The sequence below is a fragment of the Carassius carassius genome, chromosome 18 (assembly GCF_963082965.1).
Source record: "Carassius carassius chromosome 18, fCarCar2.1, whole genome shotgun sequence".
Taxonomy (NCBI): Eukaryota; Metazoa; Chordata; class Actinopteri; order Cypriniformes; family Cyprinidae; genus Carassius; species Carassius carassius.
In genome coordinates this window covers 28,921,408-28,946,161 of record NC_081772.1, presented here as the reverse complement: position 1 = coordinate 28,946,161, position 24,754 = coordinate 28,921,408, and the positions used below count along the sequence as shown (strand labels likewise).

Sequence of the window (24,754 nt, the reverse complement as noted above, 5' to 3'; positions counted from 1 at the left end):
AAAAATAGAGGCAATTCAGTCACAAGCTTTGCGAGTTTGTTGTGGAGCGTTTAGATCCTCTCCAATAACAGCAGTGCAAGTAGAGATGGGTGTAATGCCTCAAGTAATTCGTAGGCTCAAGTTAAAGATGAGGTATTTTATAAGTATAAAGGGACACTTGGACAGTCACCCAGTTAAAATGGTGTTGGAGGATTGTTGGGAATATGGACATAAAAAGTTATCAAGTTTTGGATGGAAGGCCAGTGAGGAAGCCCGGAGAATGGGATTAAGCGACTTCAATGTTGCTCCTACTGTGGCTAGGTCAGCAATTCCTCCTTGGCTTTTCCCAATGCCTTTGATTGATACTCAATTGCTTAAAGAAAAGCATAACAATACAAATGGATTAGGAAATTTTAATATACAGCAATACATTGATCAAAGTTATTATAGTGCAGTTCAAATATACACTGATGGTTCAAAAGATCCAGAATTTGGGAAAACAGCAGTAGCGGTATATATTCCACTTTTTAACATTAGAATAGCAAAAAGAATATCAGATTATCTTTCAGTATTCTCTGCAGAAATTATTGCAATATGTCTAGCACTTCAGTGGATAGAAGAAATCCAACCAACAAGGGTAGTGATATGTACAGATTCTTTATCCGCACTAAATAGCTTGGAAAGTGGAACATCATCAGCAAGGCAAGACATGATAAATGAAGTAATGCAGAGTCTTTACAGAACAAGACAGTATGGACTTCTGGTGAATCTTGTATGGGTTCCATCGCATATGGGTGTGAAAGGAAATGAGGAGGCTGATAATCAGGCTAAACAGGCATTAAATCATTCACAAATTGACATTGAAGTGGCATTAAGTAAAACAGAAATTAAAGTGATAATAGCTAAACAAATACAGGAAATTTGGCAGAAAGAATGGAATGAAGGAAAGAAAGGTAGACATTTTTACTGCATTCAAGGAAAAGTTGGGTCAGAGAGAAGAAGATTCGGAAACCGGAAAGAGGATGTTTTAATAACAAGAATGCGTATTGGACATTGTTTATTAAATCAAAGCTTACAAAGAATTGGTAAACATGAGAATGGAAATTGTGACAAATGTGGGTTAGTTGAAAATATAGAGCATGTCCTTTTAGAATGCGAAGCTTATGAAAGAGAGCGGTCCCAGTTAAGACATGCTTTAAGAAGTGTAGGAATCAATGAGTTGACACTTCAGGTTCTCCTAGGACAAGGTGCTAAACAATCAAGAGTTTATCATGAGTTATTTATATTTTTAAAGGAAACAGGATTATTTAATAGGATTTAAAACTCCATTATGTGTAAATTTTATATGGATATATATATATAATAATTTTTTTTTTTTTTTTTTTTTTTTTTTTTTTTTTAAAAGAGTAGATCTAGTTTAAACTTCCTTTCCAAATATGCGCTTCACACTCCATTTCAGTAGGTGGCGGGAATGCACCTTTTAAGTTGGTTTGCCAACCGCCATTAAATCCTAGAAGAAGAAGAAGAAGAAGACAGACATAGTGAACCACTTTTGGTATTGCTTCAAACAAGCATTAACCGAGGAGCAGTTAAAGGTATTTTATAAGTGTTTGTAATGTTGCTGTAAAAAGTATTACTTTGGGCATGCAGAAAGGTGAAGTTTCTAGCTGTATGTAATGTGTGGTGGTCCATTTCTGCAGATGATGTGGCATGGAGTCCTACACAATGTCCACAACCAACATTCATGGGCAACTGGATGCTGTGAACATGAGCCTCTGGATGAAGGCAGCCAAAACAAGTCATGGATCCAGCAAGGTTTGAACCATTGTAGTCACTTGATTTTCATTTGCTCTGAGATTGTGATTTTTACTCACTCTAATATGTGATTACAGGTTCAGCAGCTCATCAGGCACTAACAACAATCGTGCTTGACAGGTGAAGAAGTTCATCAACTTCAGATTTGCATCTACAGTCATGCAATTACACATGCACTAAATTAGCTATTGTATTTATTTTCAAATGTACATACTGTAACTACACTTAAGGTCATTGCACACTGAATCTGAAATTTTCTTCAAGTAGTGAGGATGAGTTTTTTTGTCCTCTTGTCTTAAAAAGAGAAAAAAGAGGAAATACTGGGTCCATCCACTCTTACTTCCTTTAGAATGTCAGTGGCTCAGTTTTACTTTACTTTACTTTACTTTATTGTCCACGTAGTGGAAATTTGTCTCTGGCTTCACATACATCAATACAACAACACATAACACATAAAATACAATGCAAAGGGGGGAATGTAATAAACAAAGCACACATCAATCATTACCATTTAAAATCTTGACAGCATTTGGCACAAAGGATAATTGGTAAACCTTCCTAATTACTCGTGGTTGCCTATAACGTCTTCCAGACGGCAGCAGTTGAAACTTGCTATGTAGAGGATGGGAAACATCCCCTACTATCTTTAAAGCCTTTTCCTTACTTTTCCCACGATAAAGATCATTCAAGTGTCTCTGTGTCTTGCCAATTATTTTGCTTGCCTCAATCACAATCTTGGACAGTCTAGCTTTATTCACAACAGTCAGGTTACCATACCATGATGTCATATTAAAAACCAGAATACTTTCCACAAAATTTTTATAAACCATTTCGAGTATAATCTTGCTCACACCAAAGTGATTCAACCTCCTAATTAGATGTAACCTCTGGTGAGCCTTCTTACAGATGCTATCAGTATTTTCTAAAAAATTAAGTTGGGCATCAATATATGTCCCCAAATACTTAAAATTACTGACAAATTCTATTGGATTTCCATTTAGTACTACAGGTTCCAACCCCAAAATATTACGCTTGTCTCCAGTTATTACCAACTCCTTTGTCTTATTTGTGTTTATCACCAGTGCACTCGACTGGCACCACTCAAAAAGTGCTTCAGCATGTTCATAATATACAGAAGCACTACCAACATCTCCGACTTTCATAAGACCCAGAAGTGCCATATCATCGGCATATTTAAGGAGACTAAACCCCTCATTTTTATCTTATACTCATTAATGTACAAAGAAAATAATATTGGTGATAGAATTGCTCCCTGAGGGGCTCCTGTATTTAATGTGATAATTCCAGACAGTTTGTCATTAATAGCCACTCTTTGCGGGCGATTAGATAGAAAATCTTTAATCCACCAGATAAGTCCACCATTTACCCCCAAATCAATCAGTCGCTGAATTAAAATGTGAATCTTCATCGTGTTAAAAGCTGATGTGAAATCTAAAAACAAAATTCTAGCATAATTTGAAGTTAATTGTACATGCTCAGCAACTGAATTATAATGTTAAAACTGCATCATCAGTACCTCTTGCTTTTTTATATGCGAATTGCAATGGATCTAAGACATCACTCACAAAATACATTAAGTGCCGCATAATTACTCTTTCCATACATTTCCCCAAAACAGATGTTAATGATATTGGTCTAAAATCATTTAACCCTTTTGCTCCTGTAATTTTGGGTACTGGGACAACTGTGGATACATTCCATAGGTTTGGTACTATTCGTGTATTTAACAAAAGCTGGAATAACTGTGTAAAGACCCCGGTCAATTGATAAACACAATCCTTTAGTACACGCCCATTCATCCCATCAGGTCCAGGTGCCTTATTTGATTTTGTGCGGGACAAGCAGTATGCAATTTCATGTTCTTCCAGGGTAATGTTTTCATATAAGGGGATATCAGAACAGATCCTATCAACCTCAATGCTACATTCACCAGTGTCAAATCTGCCAAAAAATACATTTAGTTCATCAGCAAAAGATGCATTATGAGATTGAGTGGGGTTCGTTTTCTTTCCCTTCCTTCCCATCATCACATTCAGTCCCTCCCAAGCTTGCTTTACATTACCCTTATAGAATTTACTTTCAATTTTATTTTTATATTCTAGTTTAGCACTTTTAATTTTCCCCCTAAGTTCTCTATTTTTCTCTCTAACTAGTTCCTTATCCCCCGTCGTAAAGGCTACCTTCCTCTCATTAAGGCATACTTTTAAATCTTTTGTAAACCAATTCTTATTGTTTGGGTATATACATACAGTTTTTGTTTCAACACAGTTGCTCTCACAAAAATTTACGTAGGACGTAATACTTTCAGTGATATCATGAACATTGTCATTAGCATTAAAAAACAATTGCCAGTCCGTCTGTTCAAAACAGTCTCTCAGTTGTTCTTTGCTCCGTTCAGTCCACAAATGCACTTGTTTCACAGTCGGTTTCTCTCGTTTAATCTTAGCCCGATATCTGGGAAATAAATGTACAATATTGTGGTCCGACTTCCCCAGAGGGGGGCGACAGATGGCTTTGTATCCTTCGGCAATATTGCCATAACATTTATCCAAGATACGCGAGAGTCTAGTCGGGCAGTCAATATATTGATGTAGAGCAGGTAAAAAAGTTGACAGATCACATGAATTCATATCCCCCAGAATCAATACTGGTTGCTCAGGTGAGTGGGCCAGTGCTTCATTAAAACATTCTGCTATTTTGTTCCCGGCTTTCACATGATCCGGTCCAGGAACATATACTAAAATAATTGTTATTTGCCCAAACTCCCTGGGAAGATAGAAAGGTCTAAAAGCCACTGACAAGAGTTCATAATCCGGAGTACATACCTGTTCACATATACGAAATCGAGTGGCCCACCTATTATCCAAGTAGATACACAGACCTCCTCCAACTGCTTTTTGAGATGCGGCTACATTTCTGTCCGCTCTTATCATTGTATATCCACTTATGTCGATGTCCTGTACTCCATCCTTTAGCCAGGTCTCAGTGAAACATATCAAGTTACTTTGTCTGAAATCGTTGTCATTTTTCGCTTTCAATAGCAGTTCATCGGTTTTATGGCCTCTTCTTTTTAATCTCTGTCGCATCCCACCTCTAGATCCTCGTTTCTTCGATGAGATCCTGTTCCATGTTCTTGTCCTAGAATTCCTTAAAAGCTCTTTGCAATCTTCAGGCAATTGCACTTGAGGACAAACATTCGGAAGATGCAGGATTAATAAAAGGAGTTCCTCCCGGGTGTACACGTGAGTTCCGCTTACGGCGTTCACCTCCGAACCGATCGCCACTAATAACTTCAACAGATATACAATCGCCCAATATGCGAAGCAGCTCATTTTCATAGTGGACGTAATGGCTAAAATAAAATAAAAATAGAACAGCAAATACTTAATCACGGGAATAAACAAACCAACGGACGAACGCACGTGAAGCACTGGGTCAGCAGCAGAGCCGCGCCCCAGTTTTTAGGTTTCTTTAGTTTGATGTTTTGCTAGCGATGCTGGAGCCACATATTAAAAAAAGACCACCAATTTCCGTGAATCAATTGATCCTGAACAGAGACTGGAAGTATGTCTAAGGTATCGCGCGCACACACATTTTTGTAATTGTTTGAGTGCAGGCTGGAAGTGATGGCTGAACAGGTCCAATGACCCAAGGCGCTGGGGTTTGCTTGCTGCTGTACTGCCACCATCCACTGCAGAACTTGTGCAGGCCCACATTGAAAGAGGAGACATTCCTCTGCAGTGACTGTTGTACTGTAATCTGGTCCTTGTAAATATTTGTAATAAATGATGTATAATATTGAACTTTTCTGAAAATGTCTTTATTTTAATGTCTAACCCAAACTAAAATAAATAGAAGTAAAGTGCACAATTGTAGAGGTAACAGGGAACAAAACATACAATTCACGCTCACTAATATTTCTTCCATAAGATGCTGTTTAGAAATAGCTGTATTACTAATTACAAATGGCTAATTCAGACATGGGGACTTGTGACTTGGTGACTTGGACTCGAGTCGACTCAAGTCGCTATTTTTAAGACTTGTGACTTGACTTGACAAAAAGTAAAATACTTGAGACTTGACTCGGACTTGGAAGTTAAAGACTCGGGACTTGACTTGACTTGAGACAGGATGACTTGAATGACTTGAGTGTTAATCACATTATGTTTTCAGTTTGAATATAAAATATATAAATTATTTTTAAAAAATAAAATTGATGGAGCGCAGGCTGAGAATCGCGTTGTCATGTCATGACATCATCAGTCATGCCCTCTCTACCTTACGCAGACCACGCCCACTTAGATCAGATATCACATCAACATCTCAGCTTGAGGGGTACTGAGGGTCATCGCTTTTGTCGTCAATAATTCGCGCCTAAAAACGCGTGGAAATCGCTAGTCGCGCCGCTTTCTCATTGTTTCCAAAGCGCTCGGGCAGTTGCGCCCCTGAGGCGTCGAGCGTGTCTCACCGCGTGCGCGTCGCGACCGCGTTGCTTCCATTAGGAGCGCGCATACTGGTGGCGCATACATGGTGGGATAGGCCACATCGTGCTCGGCTTGCAGACAAGACTCTCGAATCTTATATTTTGCAAGTGCAATACCTTAGTTGTAATAGAGGTAATGACTTACGGATTTACTCTGAGAGAGCGATTGTGTGTGTGTGTGTGTGTGTGTGTGTGAGAGAGAGAGAGAGAGAGAGAGAGAGAGTGAGAGAGAAACACACTCGTGCTTCACCTGATGAAGGAAACCCAAACTGAGTCTGACTCCAATCACAACCCCAACATTCAGAAACTAATTGACAAAAATCTGAAGTATAATTATGATGAAAAATGAAAAAAATGAATTTGAGCTCCAAACCAAACTCCAGTGTTATTCGGCCCTAAACAGAACCACAAAACTGGCAAATTACTTATCACTCAAGCCATTAAAAGAAAGACAAATCATTTCAAAATATCGACTCAGTGATCATGATTTGGAAATAGAGATTGGTAGACATAAAAGATCCTGGCTCCCGAGAGAAGAGAGGCAAACACTGTGAGCTGAATCAAACAGAGGATGAGAAACACTTCCCAAATACAACACTACAAGAGAAACATTCTTCCCACAGTTTGAAGCTTTAAATCGTTCATTCTTGTCTCTAAATGACTCAGAGAAACTACTCTATATACTTGGAGAGAATGAGACGGCAGTCACAATAGCTGCTAAATATTTATACACCATACGAAAGGGATAATCTATTGTATTCAACTGTTTTATTTTATATTCTTAATTCTATATAATTACTATTATTAATATTAGAAATATTATCTGCTGCTGCTATTTTTATTGTATTTTATTGTAATCATATTTTATTCTGTATCTAAATGCTAAATTTGGCAATACTGTAACTCAAATGTCATGCCAATAAAGCAACTTGAACTTGAACTTGAGAGAGAGAGAGAGAGAGAGAGAGGAGAAATGTAAGAAAGTTTAATGTTGTATGCACTGCTCCGGGTGTGTGTTCACAGTGTGTGTGTGTGTTCACTGCTCTGTGTGTGTGCACTTCGGATGGGTTAAATGCAGAGCACGAATTCTGAGTATGGCCGAATGTCATGTCATGACACGTCGTTTGAGAGAGAGAGAGAGAGAGAGAGAGAGGGGGGTGTTCAGAGAGGAGTCTGTTGGATGTTTAGCTGTTATTTGTTTTATGGACTCAATGTTGAAAATGTAAAACATTTCTGTTGGCAGAAGTGAAAAATAAATAATTTTATGAAGTTACAATTTTGTTTGATTCCATGATGTATTTTACTGAACATGAGTATTTACAATGCAAATCCAAATTATTTTAATTTACTGTTACTTATATCTTGTCTTTAACTTTATTAAGATCAGATTCTGCAGGTAAAATTACAATAATAAGGTGACTTGACTTGGACTTGACTTGACTTACTACAGGACTTGACTTGACATAACTTGTGACTTGACTTGACTTGACTTGCCCAAGAAAAAAATACTTGGGACTTACTTGAGACTTGAAGGCTAAGACTTGAGACTTGAGACTTGCACATGTGTGACTTGGTCCCATCTCTGGGCTAATTAAAAAAAACTATTGAAGGTTGTGCACCCGGAATCCTGTATATTGGCCTCTTTGGTCGGGGAATTTGATCTGTATCTTCCAGACACAAGATCTGGGGATCACCACTCTGTTGCCCACACCAAGACGGCAATGCCACATAAAACTCCATGTTGCTTATGCAATTTGCAGGTATCTGGTGACAGGAAAGACTTTCCAGGTCTGTGTCCATATCCCTCAAGTGCATCAATGCAGGACATCTCCAAAAGGGTCAGGGCTCTGGGATACATCAACCATAGGACCTGGCAACCTTATTAGGATTGTATTCAACAGCCTGTCCTGCACAGACTCCAGCGAATGCAGTTTTACCTACAACGCAAGGACTTAAAATATATATATTTTTTGTATAATTGATATCGATGATTTTATCTTGTAAATATCATAATCTCATCTCTGGGGGTAAAAAAGATTAAATGGTTTAAGACATAGCCTTTGCTAGTATTTAGTTATTACTCAGGGTTATAGACATATCACAGGGGGTTAAATGACGAAATATGTAAGTCGAAGTCAGATAATTCATAACTCTGAACCAACATTGCATTTAATGGCAGGCTGTCGCGCTAATCACGAAGCAACAAACTCATGACAAACTTAAAGTTAAAATAAATACTCTTTTCAACCCACCGGAATATGTTTAACAGTGTTTATTATAACCGAAATAAGCTAAGTCTGTTTTCACAGTTACCTGTGAAAAAATGTAATATATAATTTGGAAAGAATGATACGGATTCCCGTCTCTCTATTTACTACATGCTGCACGTCAGGTAACTTCCTGGAAACTGAGCAGATCGATCACGAGTGTATTAGCACTCCAAATCTATCCAGCGTTTTGGCGAGAATATAGATTAATCTCTTGTTCTGTGTAGTAGCCTATTAATAATATATTAATATTAATTAATATATTATTAGGCCTACTTTTGGTCCCATATTCATTTCACATTTTAATATCCAAATCTATCCAGCGTTTTGGCGAGAATATAGATTAATCTCTTGTTCTGTGTAGTAGCCTATTAATAATATATTAATATTAATTAATATATTATTACTTTTGGTCCCATATTCATGATTTCACATTTTAATATCCATTGTAAAATGACTTAAGCTGAAGTTCTGTCTCATTTCAAATTATTGAAAATTCAGGTCACTTTTGTTTTATATTATTATTATTATTAAGCATGTGTGTTTTGTTATATAACTTTCTAATATATATATATTATAAAAAATTGCGTGTTAATGCGTAAAGTGTTAATGTGTAAATTGCGTCTTAACACGTAAATACGTGTTAACGCGACAGTTTCACACGTTTTGGCCCTTTTGGACTTCCATATCGTGGCGACGTGTGGCAACCGGAAAAGTCAAAGGTGCGTATACGTCGCCACAACGTAACTTTGTGACGTTGCCAGTAAGTAACTGCGACGTCGTGGCAACGTCGCGGATCGGTAGTCGTGTGCTGGTAATTAGTTTTTTTTTTTTTTTTTTTTATAATTTATTATTCTATGGGCGGACATGCAGTAGTTAAACCTAATTTATGTTCTCATATGCCCAAACTAATTTAAAGGCTGTAATAGCAGCTGTGAATGATGAATACAGACTCGAAATGAATTCAGTTAATTTATTAACAAACAAATATGAACAGTAATACACCCAAATTATTAATAAAAACATAGGACATAAAGAAATATGAAATGAAATATAGCGAATGAAAGCATTCAGCCCATACAGAAGCACATAGATTGAAATATATTAATGATAAATACATTTAACATATATTTAAATATCTATATCATTCTGTAAGCATTCAGGGTAAAAACATTATGCACAAATATGCAAGTCTTAGTAAGCACTCAGCAAATTGCATTTAAATATTTAAAAAGCCGTCTTTAACCATGCACACAATTCATCCACTAATCACATGCTAATACATCAGCTAATCACACCCTTAACCAAACCACTACAAATAATTAATTGAATATCATATGCAATAGCTTATACCTAGGCTGACTACTGACACCCCAGCATCACTGACAACTGGAACCCTTTCTTTATCCTGCAGTCAGTAACATCAAGACCCCTAAAGAAGCCAGAAGTGTCAGACTGCACTCACCCAATCCACACTGTTCACTGTATATATTATCATAGTGCTTAACTCTTATTATATTGTTAAATATAGCTTGTAAATCCTTGTGCCACAGGTCAGCATTGCAGTTATATCTGTACTACTACTGTTTTTACCTCAGTATTTTTTATATATATGTGAAGATGTTTATCACAGATACAAGAGACATCTTGTACCCCAGGTCAGCAATGCCATTATAATGGTCTATTCTACTCCAGAGCTTTATTCTAAATTATTACCACTTATCTTATTGTTAGAAATGGCTTGTAAATGTGATGTTATACCTGAATTTTTTTTGGTACCAGATATACTCATTACTTATGTTTACTGGTAATTCTTTTCATCCCAGAGCTGACCTCTTTATATTATTAACAATTATTGTAAGTGTTATAATTTGCTTGTAAGCTAAGGCTGTTTTTTTTTTTTTTTTACAATTTAATTGGAAACCTGCATGTTCTTTTGTGTGTGTATATATATATTTTTTCTCTTTTTTTCTGTTATTTATATTTCAGTGATCTGACATCATGTTTCAATGAAAGTTACTGTACTTTGAAATGTGGAATTAAAACAGCAAATGGAAATTTGTCTGGTTTGATCAATCATTATTCTTGATAAACTGCATGAGATATATATATATATATATATATATATAAGCGGCGGCCGATCGCTCGAAAATAGCGTTTGCCTCCGACGGACCGCGGAAGGGTCGCCTTTGATATAACGGCGGCGTGACGGCTGAGGCGTCGAAGGAACGAAGGCGGTAGGAAGGCGGCTGCTGCTTCTAAAAAGCGGCTGCCGCCGGTGGTGCAATATTTATGTATATATATATATATATATATATATATATATATATATATATATATATATATATACACACATATATACACACACATATATACACACACACACACACACACATATATATATATATATATATATATATATATATATATATATATATATATATATATATATATATATATATATATACACATATATATATACACATATATATATACACACATATATATATATATATACATATATATATATATATATATATATATATATATATATATACATACATATATATATATATATATATATATTAGAATTACAAAATCATTTGTTCAGTAATATTAATTAGGTTATGTGATTGGACGCTGCATCAGAAGTCACCACTTACGTCACTGTCATCTGATTAATATTCAGATAAGCCAAGCCTTCGCCATAATGCTCTATCTGGTTGTGATGAAGTCTCACTCTTCACCGCTGGATGGCACATGCACACTCCTCCTCCTTCTCCTCCTCCTCACTTCATTGCGCAGTTTGGATCATTATCCGCCACTCTTCATTTCCCACGCACCAATTTGTGGATTTTTGCGCGTTTCGAGGGAAGTTGGTATAGTTATTTGTACAAGGAAGAGTTCATGTGAATGTCCTCTGAGTGTGAGGTAGGTTTTAATGAGAATTTACAGAGTTTTTCCTTGTTTGGTGTTTTGTTCCTGTGCTCAGCTGTGTTCAGTGGTGTGTTAAACCGCTGTTTTCTAGTCGGTGTAATGTAAACTTAATATGAAACTTTGTGTCGCTGTTCGGAGCACAGCTTTCCTCTGAGATGGGCTTCTGAATAATAATCAGGCCGCCGTGCTGTGGTTGCTGGGACAATCCTTCAGAGGAATGTGCTGGACAGAGCATTCACACTGTCTCTCTCTTACACACACACACACACACACACACACACACACACACACACACACACACACACAACCACATACATACACAAACAAACACATACAAACACACACAAACACACCCACCCACAAACACAGCACGTGTTTACCTAACTATCTATGGGGACAAACCCATTTGTTTGTTTATTATTTGTATAGCACATTTAAAAACAACTCATGTTGGCCAAAGTGCTTTTCATGTTTTAATTTAATTTTTATTTTTTTGTACAATTAGTTATAAATATTACAACATAACCCAAACGCACACACACACAGCAGACAGAAAACAGCATTTTCAGTTAAGAACTCTCATGCTTTATTTATTTGCTTATTTATTTTTATACATCAAATGATGACTTTCTCAAAAGGATGTTTTGTTTTTGTCAGTTTTAGGTTTTCTCAGTACAAATTCACCCCCAATATATGAATGAGGGCTGAAGTACACACACAGCTTAAAGTTGATTCTGATTCATTTAGCTAAAACCTAAGTTAAAATTTAGCATAAAAAAGAAAAACCTTGACACTATTTATGATCATAATAATTGTATTTTCCCTCATGAAACAACCTGGACATTCTCTTCCCAATTTACAATGATAACCACTAAAAAAATACTGTACTAGCTGTGTCATAATAATATACTTTTTCACCAAGCCTATTGATTAAAATAATTAATTAAGATATAACTTTAGGAATGATAACTGCAGTAACTGTGGTATTTTGTCAAACTGTGCTTACATGTACGAGGGGTTTCAGTAAATGTGTCTGAAATCTGGCTCAGAGACGCGTTATTTTTATGTGTAATTTGAAGCTTTATTAACTGTTCAGTTCTGTCTTTAATAACTGTGCAACTGAGTTTATTTCTATGAACACAACTGAACTCAGTTAAGCACAGTTCAACATAACGCTGATGCGGTACTGAGAAATGTTGTGCACATACGTCTGAAGTAGTTTATAGAATAAAATAGGTATACATTGCTTGAAAAAAAAGTATATTTATCATTATCAGAATTTTTATTTTTTCTATTGTTTGTCTCCAGGCCTTTGTCTGATGGAGGGGTTTCTGGCTCAGATAAAGGGTGTGGTGATATCATTCAGACTCTCTGTGTCTAGATTGTTTCTGGTGTTGGTCATCAGAATTACAGATCATATAACTGTCTATCACAAAATATATAATTAATACGCATATTCAAATTTGCAAATTATATTGTAAAATGTGTTGCATAAATGAAATGAATCCTGCTTCAAGTTTAAATGAGGGGAAAATGTGCTTGTCTTAAAAATAATGTCAGAATATATTCATATTTATTGACAGTGGAATGTGAGTTTGACAGGTTTCGTGAGAGTCGCCTCTTGTTTTGGATCAAACTCTGCTTCATTTAATAAATCTGCTGTATGCCTCTGAGCTACACACAGTCCAGACATTTTCTGGCAAGAACGTTTAGCAGCGTTCCACCTCGAATCCTCTGAATAGAGCTGAAAAATGAAACTCTTGCTGTATGTCGCCACAAGGAGAAAGGATTATGACTAACCATGACAGAGATATGGTTTCAGAGCGGGAAATAATCAAGTCCTCTTAGGAAAAGATGTCAGGCAGTCGCCACTCTATATATATTCTTAACAAAAGCAGTCCTTGGCCTGACCAACAGGCCCTTAAATGAAATACTTGATTCAAGAAGCTCAACTACTTCTGTTTTTTTGTTCTTATCATGGCTCATGTGTTTGCATTAGTGACCTTCTCATTAAAGATGCGTGTAACTCAAATAGCTGGTCTCAGCAGCAAGAGTTCTGGTCTTAAAATGGAAAATTAATGCACTCACACACATATATAGATATATATATATATATATACACACATATACTACACAACATTTTAATTTAGTTTTCATTTTAAATCAGTAAGGAGCATTTTTATGAAGAAGAATAAAAAAAATTCTTGAAGATAAAACAAGAAAAATTTGTGTAGTTGAATAATAAAAAATGACATAACCTTTCATCTACATGTAGATTGATCATTTGTAATTTATGAGTTTGCCAGATGGCAACATAGTTCATATATTGATATTCTGCTTGTATACTAGTCTAAAAGGTCCAAAAAAAAAACTTTAACTTTTCATTTAGGATGTGTGTAATTCCTCCTCCACTAGCGGCACCAGACAAAATACTCGGGTATTTAAACACTTTTTATAGTTAAATGACAATTAAAACCATAAAAAAAAAAAAAAATATATATATATAAAATGAAATGAAAGCCATGAGGAAAAGTAATTTTCATTACTTTAAATTAAATGTTAACTAAGATAAAATAAAATATAAAATAATTTATTTCAGCTAGTTGCCAGTTACATTTCTCCTTTTAATTGAGTTTGAAACTAAACCAAAATTTATTAAAAACTATTTATAAAAACACACACATATATGTAGCCTATACATATGAGTAATATAGACTGATACAAAATATGAATAATAATATCTCAATGATAGCAAAATGGCTCTGGTTTAAACCATAGTTTTCAAAATCCAAAAGACGTCATAATTTAATATTATGTCATTCTTTAGTTAAATGGTTTTCATGGCTTTTAGTTGCACACCAGAAAATGATGTCATGAAAATTTAATTTGATAAGTGTTCGTTTATGCCCTGAGCCTTTCTCTGCATACTCGTGTTTCTCTCTCAGAGGACTGTAACAACATTAACGTCATTCAGATGCGTGTGTCTGGTTTATGAGCTCACATTATGATCAGGAATCTGATTGGCTGTATTGTCATGTTGGTGGTGTGTGAAGATGAGCGAGGCTTTAGGGGTTTTCTGGTATTAATGGACAAACTGAGGACCTTACATGTGCAGAAGAGATGTTTACTCTTTCTTACTTCATTAACCGGAGAGATTTTATTGAAATATTTCATGATATCAAAATTTACAGATTAAGTACATTGTAATTTGCGATCAGCTTTAGTAGGGCTGCACAATTAATCGAATTTCTAATCGCAGTTACATTTATGGATACCACAATTACGTAATCATTCAAAGTGGCAATTAATCGTTTAAAGTACAATTATGTTATTCTGCATGCTTACGGTGAGTTTTTTTTATCTTAAGGGTTTTTCTATTGTTTTCATTTTAGTTTTAGTATGACATCATAATACCATTTAATGTGTGTGTGTGAATATATATATATATTATATAACTTAAAGAAGAAACCAATCCGATGTATATTTTACATTTGAGGCTTAATACTTGTTTTCAGCTTGTTTATTTTCAAGGGAATAATCAACAGTTATGATTTTTGTCATAATCGTGCAGCCCTATGCTTTAGGATAGGTAAATAAGTTTCACTCTAAATTTTAAACAGACTCGTTAATCCGATTTTCAGTCACATTTTACAGTGTAGTCAGTCTCTCTGACTTCTCTCTTGAATCTACATCCAACAAGCATTACTTTCTGAATAACTTATTAGTTTAAATCTGGTTTATGTGCTGTTGATTCTCTTGTCACTTTTCTTAACTAGTTTTGTAACAGTCTTTTTATTTATTTATTTATTTTTAAGCTTTTATTGCTATAGTGCCTGTTTAACAGTGTGTACTCTTTCTCCCGGTTACCTGCATCCAGACATCCAGTGTGTGTGTTCAAATGTAAGTCCTTAAAAGTTAGGAAGGAACAAATCATTTTATGGTTTAATGGTGGTTACAGAGCTATTTACGAAGTCACAATTTTGGCAGTCACACATACAGTCCTTTTAGAGCTCATTTCAAAATGTGCAATGTCTTTATTATTTTAAAACTTACACTATTTTTTCATTGCATTCTTCTGAAAAGGTGGCAATGTTTTCCCTGTTGTTTCGAGGAAACTATGATGCAGCAGAGAGACTTCTTCAGGTTGTGAACAGGCCAGGGTTTAAAGGTCACTAATGTGTGGGACTGTATATAACATAAAAGAGGGAATCCGGAGAATCCTTTAAAGGGCTGGAGGGGATGTGCCTACACATGCTCATGTCAGCTCGCCTCTGAATTATTACAAAGTGCGTCTGCGGCCATTTCAGTGGTCATCATCATAAATACTACATGCCTAAAACTGACTTTGAAGTTCTTGACTAAGGACTGGGGTCTTAGACTGGTTATTGCTGTAGCTTTGCACATTTCAAAGCATTTATTTGATCAGGATTGTTTATAGAAGAACAACAACAAACTGTTTCAATTCAAATACTATATAATACTCTAGGGCATTACGCAGTGAGATTTGACTGACGGTTGATTGTAGATCTTGCAGACATGGTGTTTGCAGTGAAAATAACTGTTGTTTAAGAAGAAATACCTCTGACTGTGTTCAGCCTGCTTCAGTTTTATGATCCAAAGGTTCACGTTTCACAGATGTGACGTCATTATCATAGTGCCTCTCATGGTTTCGAACAATTCTACTTCTGTCCAGCTGAAGCTGTATAACGTGTGTCATAAGCTCACCTTTGGTTTTTTTAGTCATAGGCTGTGTGAATCAAGAGAAAGTTGCAAGAAATGTCATCGGCACAGAAACACACTGCATGTGACCCTGAGCCAAAAAAACAACATGTGATCAGATGACATAACTCAAGTCTTTGTTAATAGCAGGTATAAACAGGTGGTGAGCATAAGACGTGTGGAGCAGCTGGCACTTCACAGGTCCTTCTTAAGAACTGTAACATTAGACACACACTAAAATTTATTTTGAACAAGATTAAAGATTTAACAACGGTTTGAGTGGCACATTTTGGTGCTGATTAAAATGAATCTTAATTGCAGTGAATTGCAATGCAAGTCCAGTTCTTTATATAAAATTATAAGTATGTCCAACTTTATCCACATTAGGGCTGTCAACGAATATTCTAAATTCGAATATGTATTCAAATAGTTTTAAAAAAACGAATTTCGAAGGTGAAAATTAATATTCGAATAAAAAAAAAATGTGGAAAAAAAGACCCGCGGTAGTAGAGGCGTGGTTGTCTGCTTTGCGAGTGGGCGTGCTAGCACGCATGAGGGTTCAGCGACAGGTCACAGCCTCACAGGAGTCGCACTGTCTGGCACAGCATCACTGCTGAAAGTTGACCTGTCTTCATGGAAGATGCCAGCAAGTGCAGAGCCCAACTCGACCGCAGCAGAGAAAGTGAGGTAAAATTGTTGACCCGCGAGACAAAGTTGTATGCAAGCTATTTAAGATACAGTTAACATACAATTCGACCACTAGCAACATGAGGTCACATCTCAAAAATGTGCACCCAAATGAGCATGGCATAATGTGTGGAACTCCAGCTAAACAGTCACGTCTTGACACTTAACGTTACTTTGCATCGCCCGCCGCAAGCTCTTTGTCTGCAACACGACAAGAGGCCATAACGGATAAAATAATTTCGTTCATTTTTAAGGACATGAGACCGATCAGTATCGCGGATGGGACAGGCTTCGGGGAGTTCTGTCAAGCAATGGATCCGAGGTTTGATTATTTATCGTTTCATGTCAAGGAAAAGTTCCATGTTTACCACAGCACAGCTCGCTCAGAGCATTCAATGTCAGTTCTATATGCTGTAAAACTTCAATTAATATTAATAATATTTGTTTCAATCACTGAATGAAGCCTGCTATATTTGGGACAACAGTCGCGACCTTAAATTGCTTGCACAAAAATGTGTTTGTTCATTTAAACCATTATGCGCAGAGAACGTGAGGGTGAGAGAGCGTGAGGTCTGCAGTCCTGGCCATTAGTTGATTTCCTTGTTTTTGTGTAGGTAATACGTTGTCATATATGTTTAAACTTAAATAGACTATCTATACAAGTAGTTATGTCTCTTTGTATTATTTTAGCCTGTTATTGACGTAATGCGCGTCATTGATGACATGCGCAACCAGATGTTCGAATAGTTCGAATATTCGTGTATTTTTTAGAGGGAATATTCGAACGTCATTTTTGAGCAATTTTGACAGCCCTAATCCACATACATTCGGTTTACTCATGTAAAGCCATATATACTATATAGAAAATCTCAAAAATATTATTGCCCAGCACTAATCAGCCAAATGTGACTAAAAGGCATGAAGATATCAACGTATTTAAAGATGTTATATATATATATATATTAGGGGTGTAAGTGTAACGGTACGTACCTCGGTTTTAAAGTCACGGTTCGGTTCATTTTCGGTACAGTAAGGGAAAGAAATGCAAACATTAAACTGCAGGTTGTTTATTACTGTAAACTTTTTTTAACAATTTATTTACAATTTGTATTTTTTTTTTAAATACTTTTTAATAAAATATATATAAAATAAAAAAAGAATAAAAAATAAAATACTGCTGCAAAGTTCTCCACTAAATAAAACACACTCAGTCTCAAACCAATATCATATAATAAAATATAATGAAAAATATAAATAAATAACTATGATTACAGTGCAGCATTACCAATCCCAGCTTGTAGGCCTGCTCATATTTAAAAAATATATATAATGTTTCCAAAGTGTAAAGTGCAGCATCAACAGTTTGTTTTTAGACCTGCTCAGATTTCGTGATTGCGTTGGACCGATCGGAATTAAGAGCAAAGGTCTGTTTAAATGCCGACGGGAACTGCGTTTGAATTACAATCGTTTTTTTCCTAGTTGTAGTGATGTTCACACTCGCGTGATGCCTTTTGAAAACCTTAGGCCGGTGACACACTGGCATATTGCATCTGTCAAACATAGTCTATTTTGCCGTCAATACTGTTGACGGTGTCCTTTATCAGTAGGCTTTATATTTATGCTCAACATGAAGTATAGATATTGTTGTCGTGAAGACAAGATCCTGGTCTGTCGGCGGTCTCCCTCTATGTCACCTACAAAAGGAACAGCGCGCCAGCGCCGCGTCAGGCATGATTCTGGTGTGTAAAGACCATAGACTGTATAAAAGGTAAATACCGAAAGCCCTGTACCGAAACGGTCCGGTACGAATACACGTACCGTTACACCCCTAATGTGTATATATATATATATATATATATATATATATATTATTATTTTTTTTTTAGGGCTGTAGCTATTGAATATTTTAGTAATCGAGTATTCTACCAAAAATTCCATCGATTAATCGAGTAATCGGATAAAATGTCTTTTTGCTTAATTAAAGTGAAATATTAATTATGCAAGAGAAAATAAGACTCCTGGGTCTCTTAAAATGAACAACTAAGTTTCTTTTTTTAGAATTTTTTTTTTTACTTTTTAAATGCATAGAATACAATGCATACATCAAAAATAAACATTTAATTATTTCCCATTGTTTCTCTGTCTGTACTTGTACTGTGAACAATGACAATAAAGTTGACAGATTAATTAAGTGCATTTAAGTGCCATTCAGTTGGGGTTTTAAATAAAGCATTTTCTGAGATGCACTTTTCCTTTTCTTGTCTTTTCATTTATATATAAAAAAAAAACCTGGCTATGCATTCTATACTAGACTAACTGAGACTTGTCATGGCACTTGTATACTGTTGTTGTTCTCCTGTTGACCTGACTGTTTCTATTGTTCTCATTTGTAAGTTGCTTTGGATAAAAGTGACTGCTAAATGATTAAATGTAAATGCACATTAAACACACAAAACATTAATTTAATTTATCTTTTAATTATTGACAATCAAGCAAACTTAACTTTTTAGTCAACAGGATTTACTATTAAAAATAAAACATGGAAAAAATGTTGTGTGATTAAACCTAAAAAACATTCTGCTGAACAATAGTAATACAGGACTTTTATTCTGACGGGTTGACGTACCTTTACAGTTCTGTGTATGTGATATGACGCTAGTTTTACTCAAATCAAATGGTCAAATGCACATGAAGTGACTGTCAGAGCAGTTCTGGAGATGTTGTTCATGTGTTCACGTCTTATTTAGTGAGACAGCAGATGCTGAAATCACCGGAGCATCACGCGCTTCAGTGTGTGTTAATAAAGGAAGACTCGCTTCTGCTCCGTTCATTAACAGAGACACGCAGAACATGCAGGATTCATATTTAAATAGACTGTTCTGGCTTAATATTTACAGATATTAGTCCATATCTTGATTTGATGTAAGTGCATGACCTATTTTTGATTAATTCATTCAAAATTTGGCAAATTCCGTGCCATTCCGTGTTAAACTGTAAAATCCTTTTTTATGACTGGATTCCGCGATTCCCTCCGCGTTTTCTGCATCGCGGAAATCATAGGGCCCTAGTTGTGGTATGTCAGCTGTATCTTGCAATGGACACACGCGACGTGTGAAACTTTTCAAGTTTCAATGTAAAAAAAATGATGGTAATGACGTCAGTATGAATTTAAACAAATTAGCATATCGTGACGTCACTGACTGGGTCTTCAACCCGTGGCTTCGGGCGCATCATTGCAAACCTCATTTTGATGCAGGCTATATAGACCACAAACAAATTTAAATCTTTGTCAAAAACATGTTTATTGCATGAATTTCAGGTGAGAAAGAAAATGAGGTACTGTTTTACTTGCATCCACCGCTACATATCAATGCAACCTACAAATGAGAGAACTTTAACTTTGCTTTCTTGGGTTGTCACTTTTGTGAAAAAAATCCTGTTTGATTTGAGCGACAAGTGATCATTGAATCGATTGTAAAATCGATTTTGCATGTCTAAAGTTTTATACGGCAAATAACACCAAATATAGGTAAATCCAAATATAGGTAAATCCACGGACAACAGGCAGGAGGAATGTAAAGATTCCATTTATTGGTAAAGACCAATATTTCTGATGATTTATTGGCGTTAAGTTACGTGCAAAATGACAAACAGGAGTGCAACATTTTCGAAAAACAATAAGTATTGATTCGTGCTTGATTCATGCAATAGATTTCTAACATAAAGTGACAGTCGACACATTCACGGTTTTAGACTAGAGAGGAGAAGGGATGGATAAGAAAAGATCTGGGCACAGTTTTTCCAGAACTTCGAGCCAAGTTAAAGCGGTGTCGAGCTGTTTTAATTAATTTTTTTAGATGTATTATGGTGCCGGAACACGTATGACTTTGAACAGTGACCGCGAACATTTAGTTTACTGCAGCCGCAGCCATCATTACCAAGCGCGGACCGTTAACTCTGACAGTGAGTGAGAGTCTGAGACGAAGCGAACGTGTAAACACAGATGACGTCAAGGTTTTTTTTTTTTTTAATTAAAGAAGATAGCCTTCATTTGTATGTAGGCCAAGGCAATTTATGTATTTACAATACTTACTTAAATATAATTAATAGTATTTTATTGCGTTTGTATTAGTTGTTTGAAGAGTAAAAAAATAATTGGTCGGTCTTAACGCAAATTTACAATTGGCAAGTCGGTCAGACTAAAAGCAAAAAAAAATAAAAAAATTGAGTCGGTGCTAAATTAACAGGGTCGGTCGGATTACGACAAACAAGAATATTTTTAAGGATGGTCTGACGTGAGATTTAAAATAAATTAAAAGAGGCTTCGAGGCAGAGGAATTTGCCTCGATCATTTTTTTGTAATCGAGTTACTCGAGGAATCGTTTCAGCCCTAATATATTTTTTAAGCTGCTTTGAAACAATGTGTATTTTGAAAAGGGCTATATAAATTTGACTTGACAAGGTAATGCAGTTTTACAAAGAGACTGATATTGTAGGATGGTGCAGTTAAAAACAATTTTAAACATGGCAGCAAACATACTTGTGTGAGCAACTTTTTACTTGTTTCACATGCAAAGAGGTTTTTTGTTGTAAATTTTTTTTTTACTTTTATTGGGTCATCAAAATGCTCATAAAAACATACATTAAAATTGTTTTGGCATAAAATCCAATCAGTAACATTATAGGTGAACCATAGGGAACAATCTAAAAGGAATAATAAATGTACGCTTTAATGACAAATCAGCTGATGTAGTCACATCCGCTTTACTCTGGAAAACTATGGCTGCTGTTATGACAGTTGTGCCATTTCCTGTTTCCCTACAGGCTTCTCGAAAGGACATGAGGGTTAGATCCCTCCAAGAGCTGGACATCTATGGTTCCTCTCTCCTCTCATCCCAAGGCAGAGGGACTCATTACTGTTTCTGATCCCAATTATCCCCCCTTCCCCAAGTCTTTCCCTGATTCATGAGCCAGCAGGATGCATCATCTGTGCGAGCCCTCTCGGAGCGTCTCCTCATAGCCTCGCACAAGGGCCAAGCTGATCATGTGGTTCAGCTCATTAACAAAGGGGCCAAGGTAGCCATTACCAAGGTGAGTAACATGCTTTAGTGACCTTAGTTATATACTAGGTTCGGAAGTCTGAGAAGTTATCGTTCTACCATCTGTGTACCTAGGGGAGCAAATTGCATTTCTATACAGGTTTTGGAGCTTATTAGCATAAGAAAATTGCATTTCAAGACCGTGGTCTTGTCCCAAATGGCACACGTACCTGTGAAGACCATGCATTTTCCACATAGGACAAGCAATTTGCAAAGACTGCCGTGTTATTAGATAACTGGGTCACACTTTAGTTTGGGGATGAATTCTCTCTGTTAACTAAATATTAAACATGACTTTTGATTCAGTAAAATTATAAATGGCTGCTTATTAATTGTTAGTAAGGTAGTTGTTAAGTGTAGGTATGGGGTAGAAAAGGAGATCTAAAATATGGTCATGCAGAATAAGGAATTAATATCTGCTTTATAAGTACACCGTAACAAATCAACAGTAGCCAGCAAGCTTGTAAATTAACAGGAGTACAGTAAATCAACTACAATTGTACTGTTAAAAACACAGCACAATTGTAAAAACAGCAAAACAAGAGCATCTGTGAATTTACAGTTCTTTACTGTAATACAATTTACAGTATGTGAATTTAATTATAGAATGCACTGAATTAATTAAACCTGTTAATTAATTTCATTTGAGTCAAACCTATTGTCATAAATTGCTATTTAATAATAACACTCTAAACTTATTTCCTTTGAGTCCACTAAGATAAAGAAAGAAATTACTGAAATAAAAGGAATTTAACATTGAGATTGCATCAGTAACTACACAGTTACAGGCTTAAAAAAAGCAACATGCAGCATAACATGAGTGTTTCTCTGCTCATCCTTGACTTAAGCACAGCCTTTAAATCCCAACAGAACAGAACATGAAACACTAACAGATCTCCACTATGTTCATTTTGAGCAAGAGCACATAAAATAACACTCTAGTTCTGCATTTACTCTCCTGATCAGGCAACCAGCCACATCCAGTTGATGATATCAACTGAAATAAAAGGGCTCTTGACCCTTGACTTTTCAAAATTGGCAGTTCTGGCTGTTGCCAATGTTGGAAAGTCAAGGGTGAAGAGCCCAACTAAAGCAAACACTAACCAACAAAACAGTGGTTTCAAATACAGTAATAAAACATCTACACCTTTTTTTTTTTTTTATCTCAAAAGAAATGTTCACAGTGTTATTATTAAATAAAATGACCAATTTAATGCAATAGGTTTCCTCAAATGAAATGAGTTAACACAGTGCATGGCGTTATTATAGTCACATGCGGTATATACCAGTATATTACAGTAAAGAGCTGTAAAATCACTGCTCACAGCTGCTCTTTTTTATTTATTTATTTATTTATTTATTTTACAGTGTACTAATAAACAGCCAATATGCCAGTAATATGCATGCTAATAAGCAAGTAGTGAATTGGACCTGCCTCTGGGTCATTTTCTCACAAATGACTGTGAATCAACAGCAGAATGAAGCTAACATCACAGTAATCTACTGCAAATTCACTTTCAAATATAAAGTTATAAAGCCACTGTGAGAAATGTAAATGTTTACTACTGTAATTGTTTTGAAGTAATCATAATGGTGATTAGTGTTTAGTATTTGTTTGGGCTCTATGACCTTGCATATTAATATTCAGATTTCTGAGCTAGTCATGTCAGAAGTGTGACAAATTAAAAAAAAATCAAAATGATGATAAGCTAGAGCATAAATTAAGTTAATAACCTGACTTTAAGATGTGTCATCAATACTAGACATACAAAACACAACGGTAACACTCAACAAATAAAAACAAAACACTTACAATATAAACCAACAACAAAAACTGCTAAAAGTGATCAAATAACAAGTTAAAATTAAAACCAACAAGAATAAAAATAAAAAACTATACAGCATGATCTGTTCGTGCTGGGTGCTTTCAGAGTTCATCTGCACTGTAGAAACACAGCATGATGCTGTTTGTTCACAAGACGTTTCTGAGAGTGCAGTTAGAGACGCGAAGTCCCACTGTAAAATTACTATGAAATGTATTTATTTTTTAATTAGTAATCATAAAAGGCTCTTTATTTTTATTTTAGTCACCTGTTTGAATTCTCGAAACAGAGCCTGGGACTTTTTCCTACAATCAGAGAGCATTTGAACAGTGTGGATTTCACACAGGAAGGAAAACTGAAATCCTGGTCCATAACATACTGTAGTGATAATGCAATGCATAGTGTTTTCTAGAAAACATTTCATTGCTGTTAATGTAGCATTAAGTATTATTATTATTTCTGTTCCTAGAGGTTAAACTGTGGATATTACAGGCATAATCTCTGGTGTGTCAGCTGATCTTTAAATGGACATGAGCTCACAAACTCTTATAGTGTTACTGTCACCTCTAATGTTATTGTATGAAGTATAATTCTTATTTTGAGGAGCGAATTCATGCGTGATATGGTTAGTTAATGTTTTGTGTATAGTCTCGTGGATGGTCTTATATGCTGTGATTAGTCTAGATTAGTCTAGCGTGGAAGTATACATATCATGAAAACAGCCAATGAATGAATATGAGATTTATTAAAGATCAAGTTGGTTTGTCACTGAATACAGAGAAGAATATCAACTGACTGCCAGGTGTGTCCTTGTTGGTCTAAAGCTGCCATACCAGGGGTGGAGTATCACATTCAAAGCTTCAGGTGTTTCCCCCACCCCAGGGTTTTATTCTGTATGTGAACAGATAGCCCACCAGCCCTGCC

At 35.7% G+C, this 24,754-nt stretch overlaps 1 protein-coding gene across 3 annotated transcripts in view; it reads left to right on the top strand.

The window, feature by feature from the left end:
* The first annotated feature begins 11,283 nt into the window (after nucleotides 1-11,283).
* The window catches only part of ankrd6b (ankyrin repeat domain 6b), a 30,556-nt gene continuing 17,085 nt past the window's right edge, over nucleotides 11,284-24,754 (top strand). For 2 of the 3 annotated variants that reach the window (XM_059499176.1, XM_059499175.1), the window contains exons 1-2: nucleotides 11,285-11,496; nucleotides 21,733-21,999. In XM_059499176.1, the coding sequence (XP_059355159.1) occupies nucleotides 21,874-21,999 (126 nt within the window). In that variant the 5' untranslated portion in view covers nucleotides 11,285-11,496; nucleotides 21,733-21,873. Of the gene's footprint in view, nucleotides 11,497-21,732; nucleotides 22,000-24,754 lie in introns of all 3 variants that reach the window. The other variant, XM_059499174.1, reaches the window with a different exon arrangement.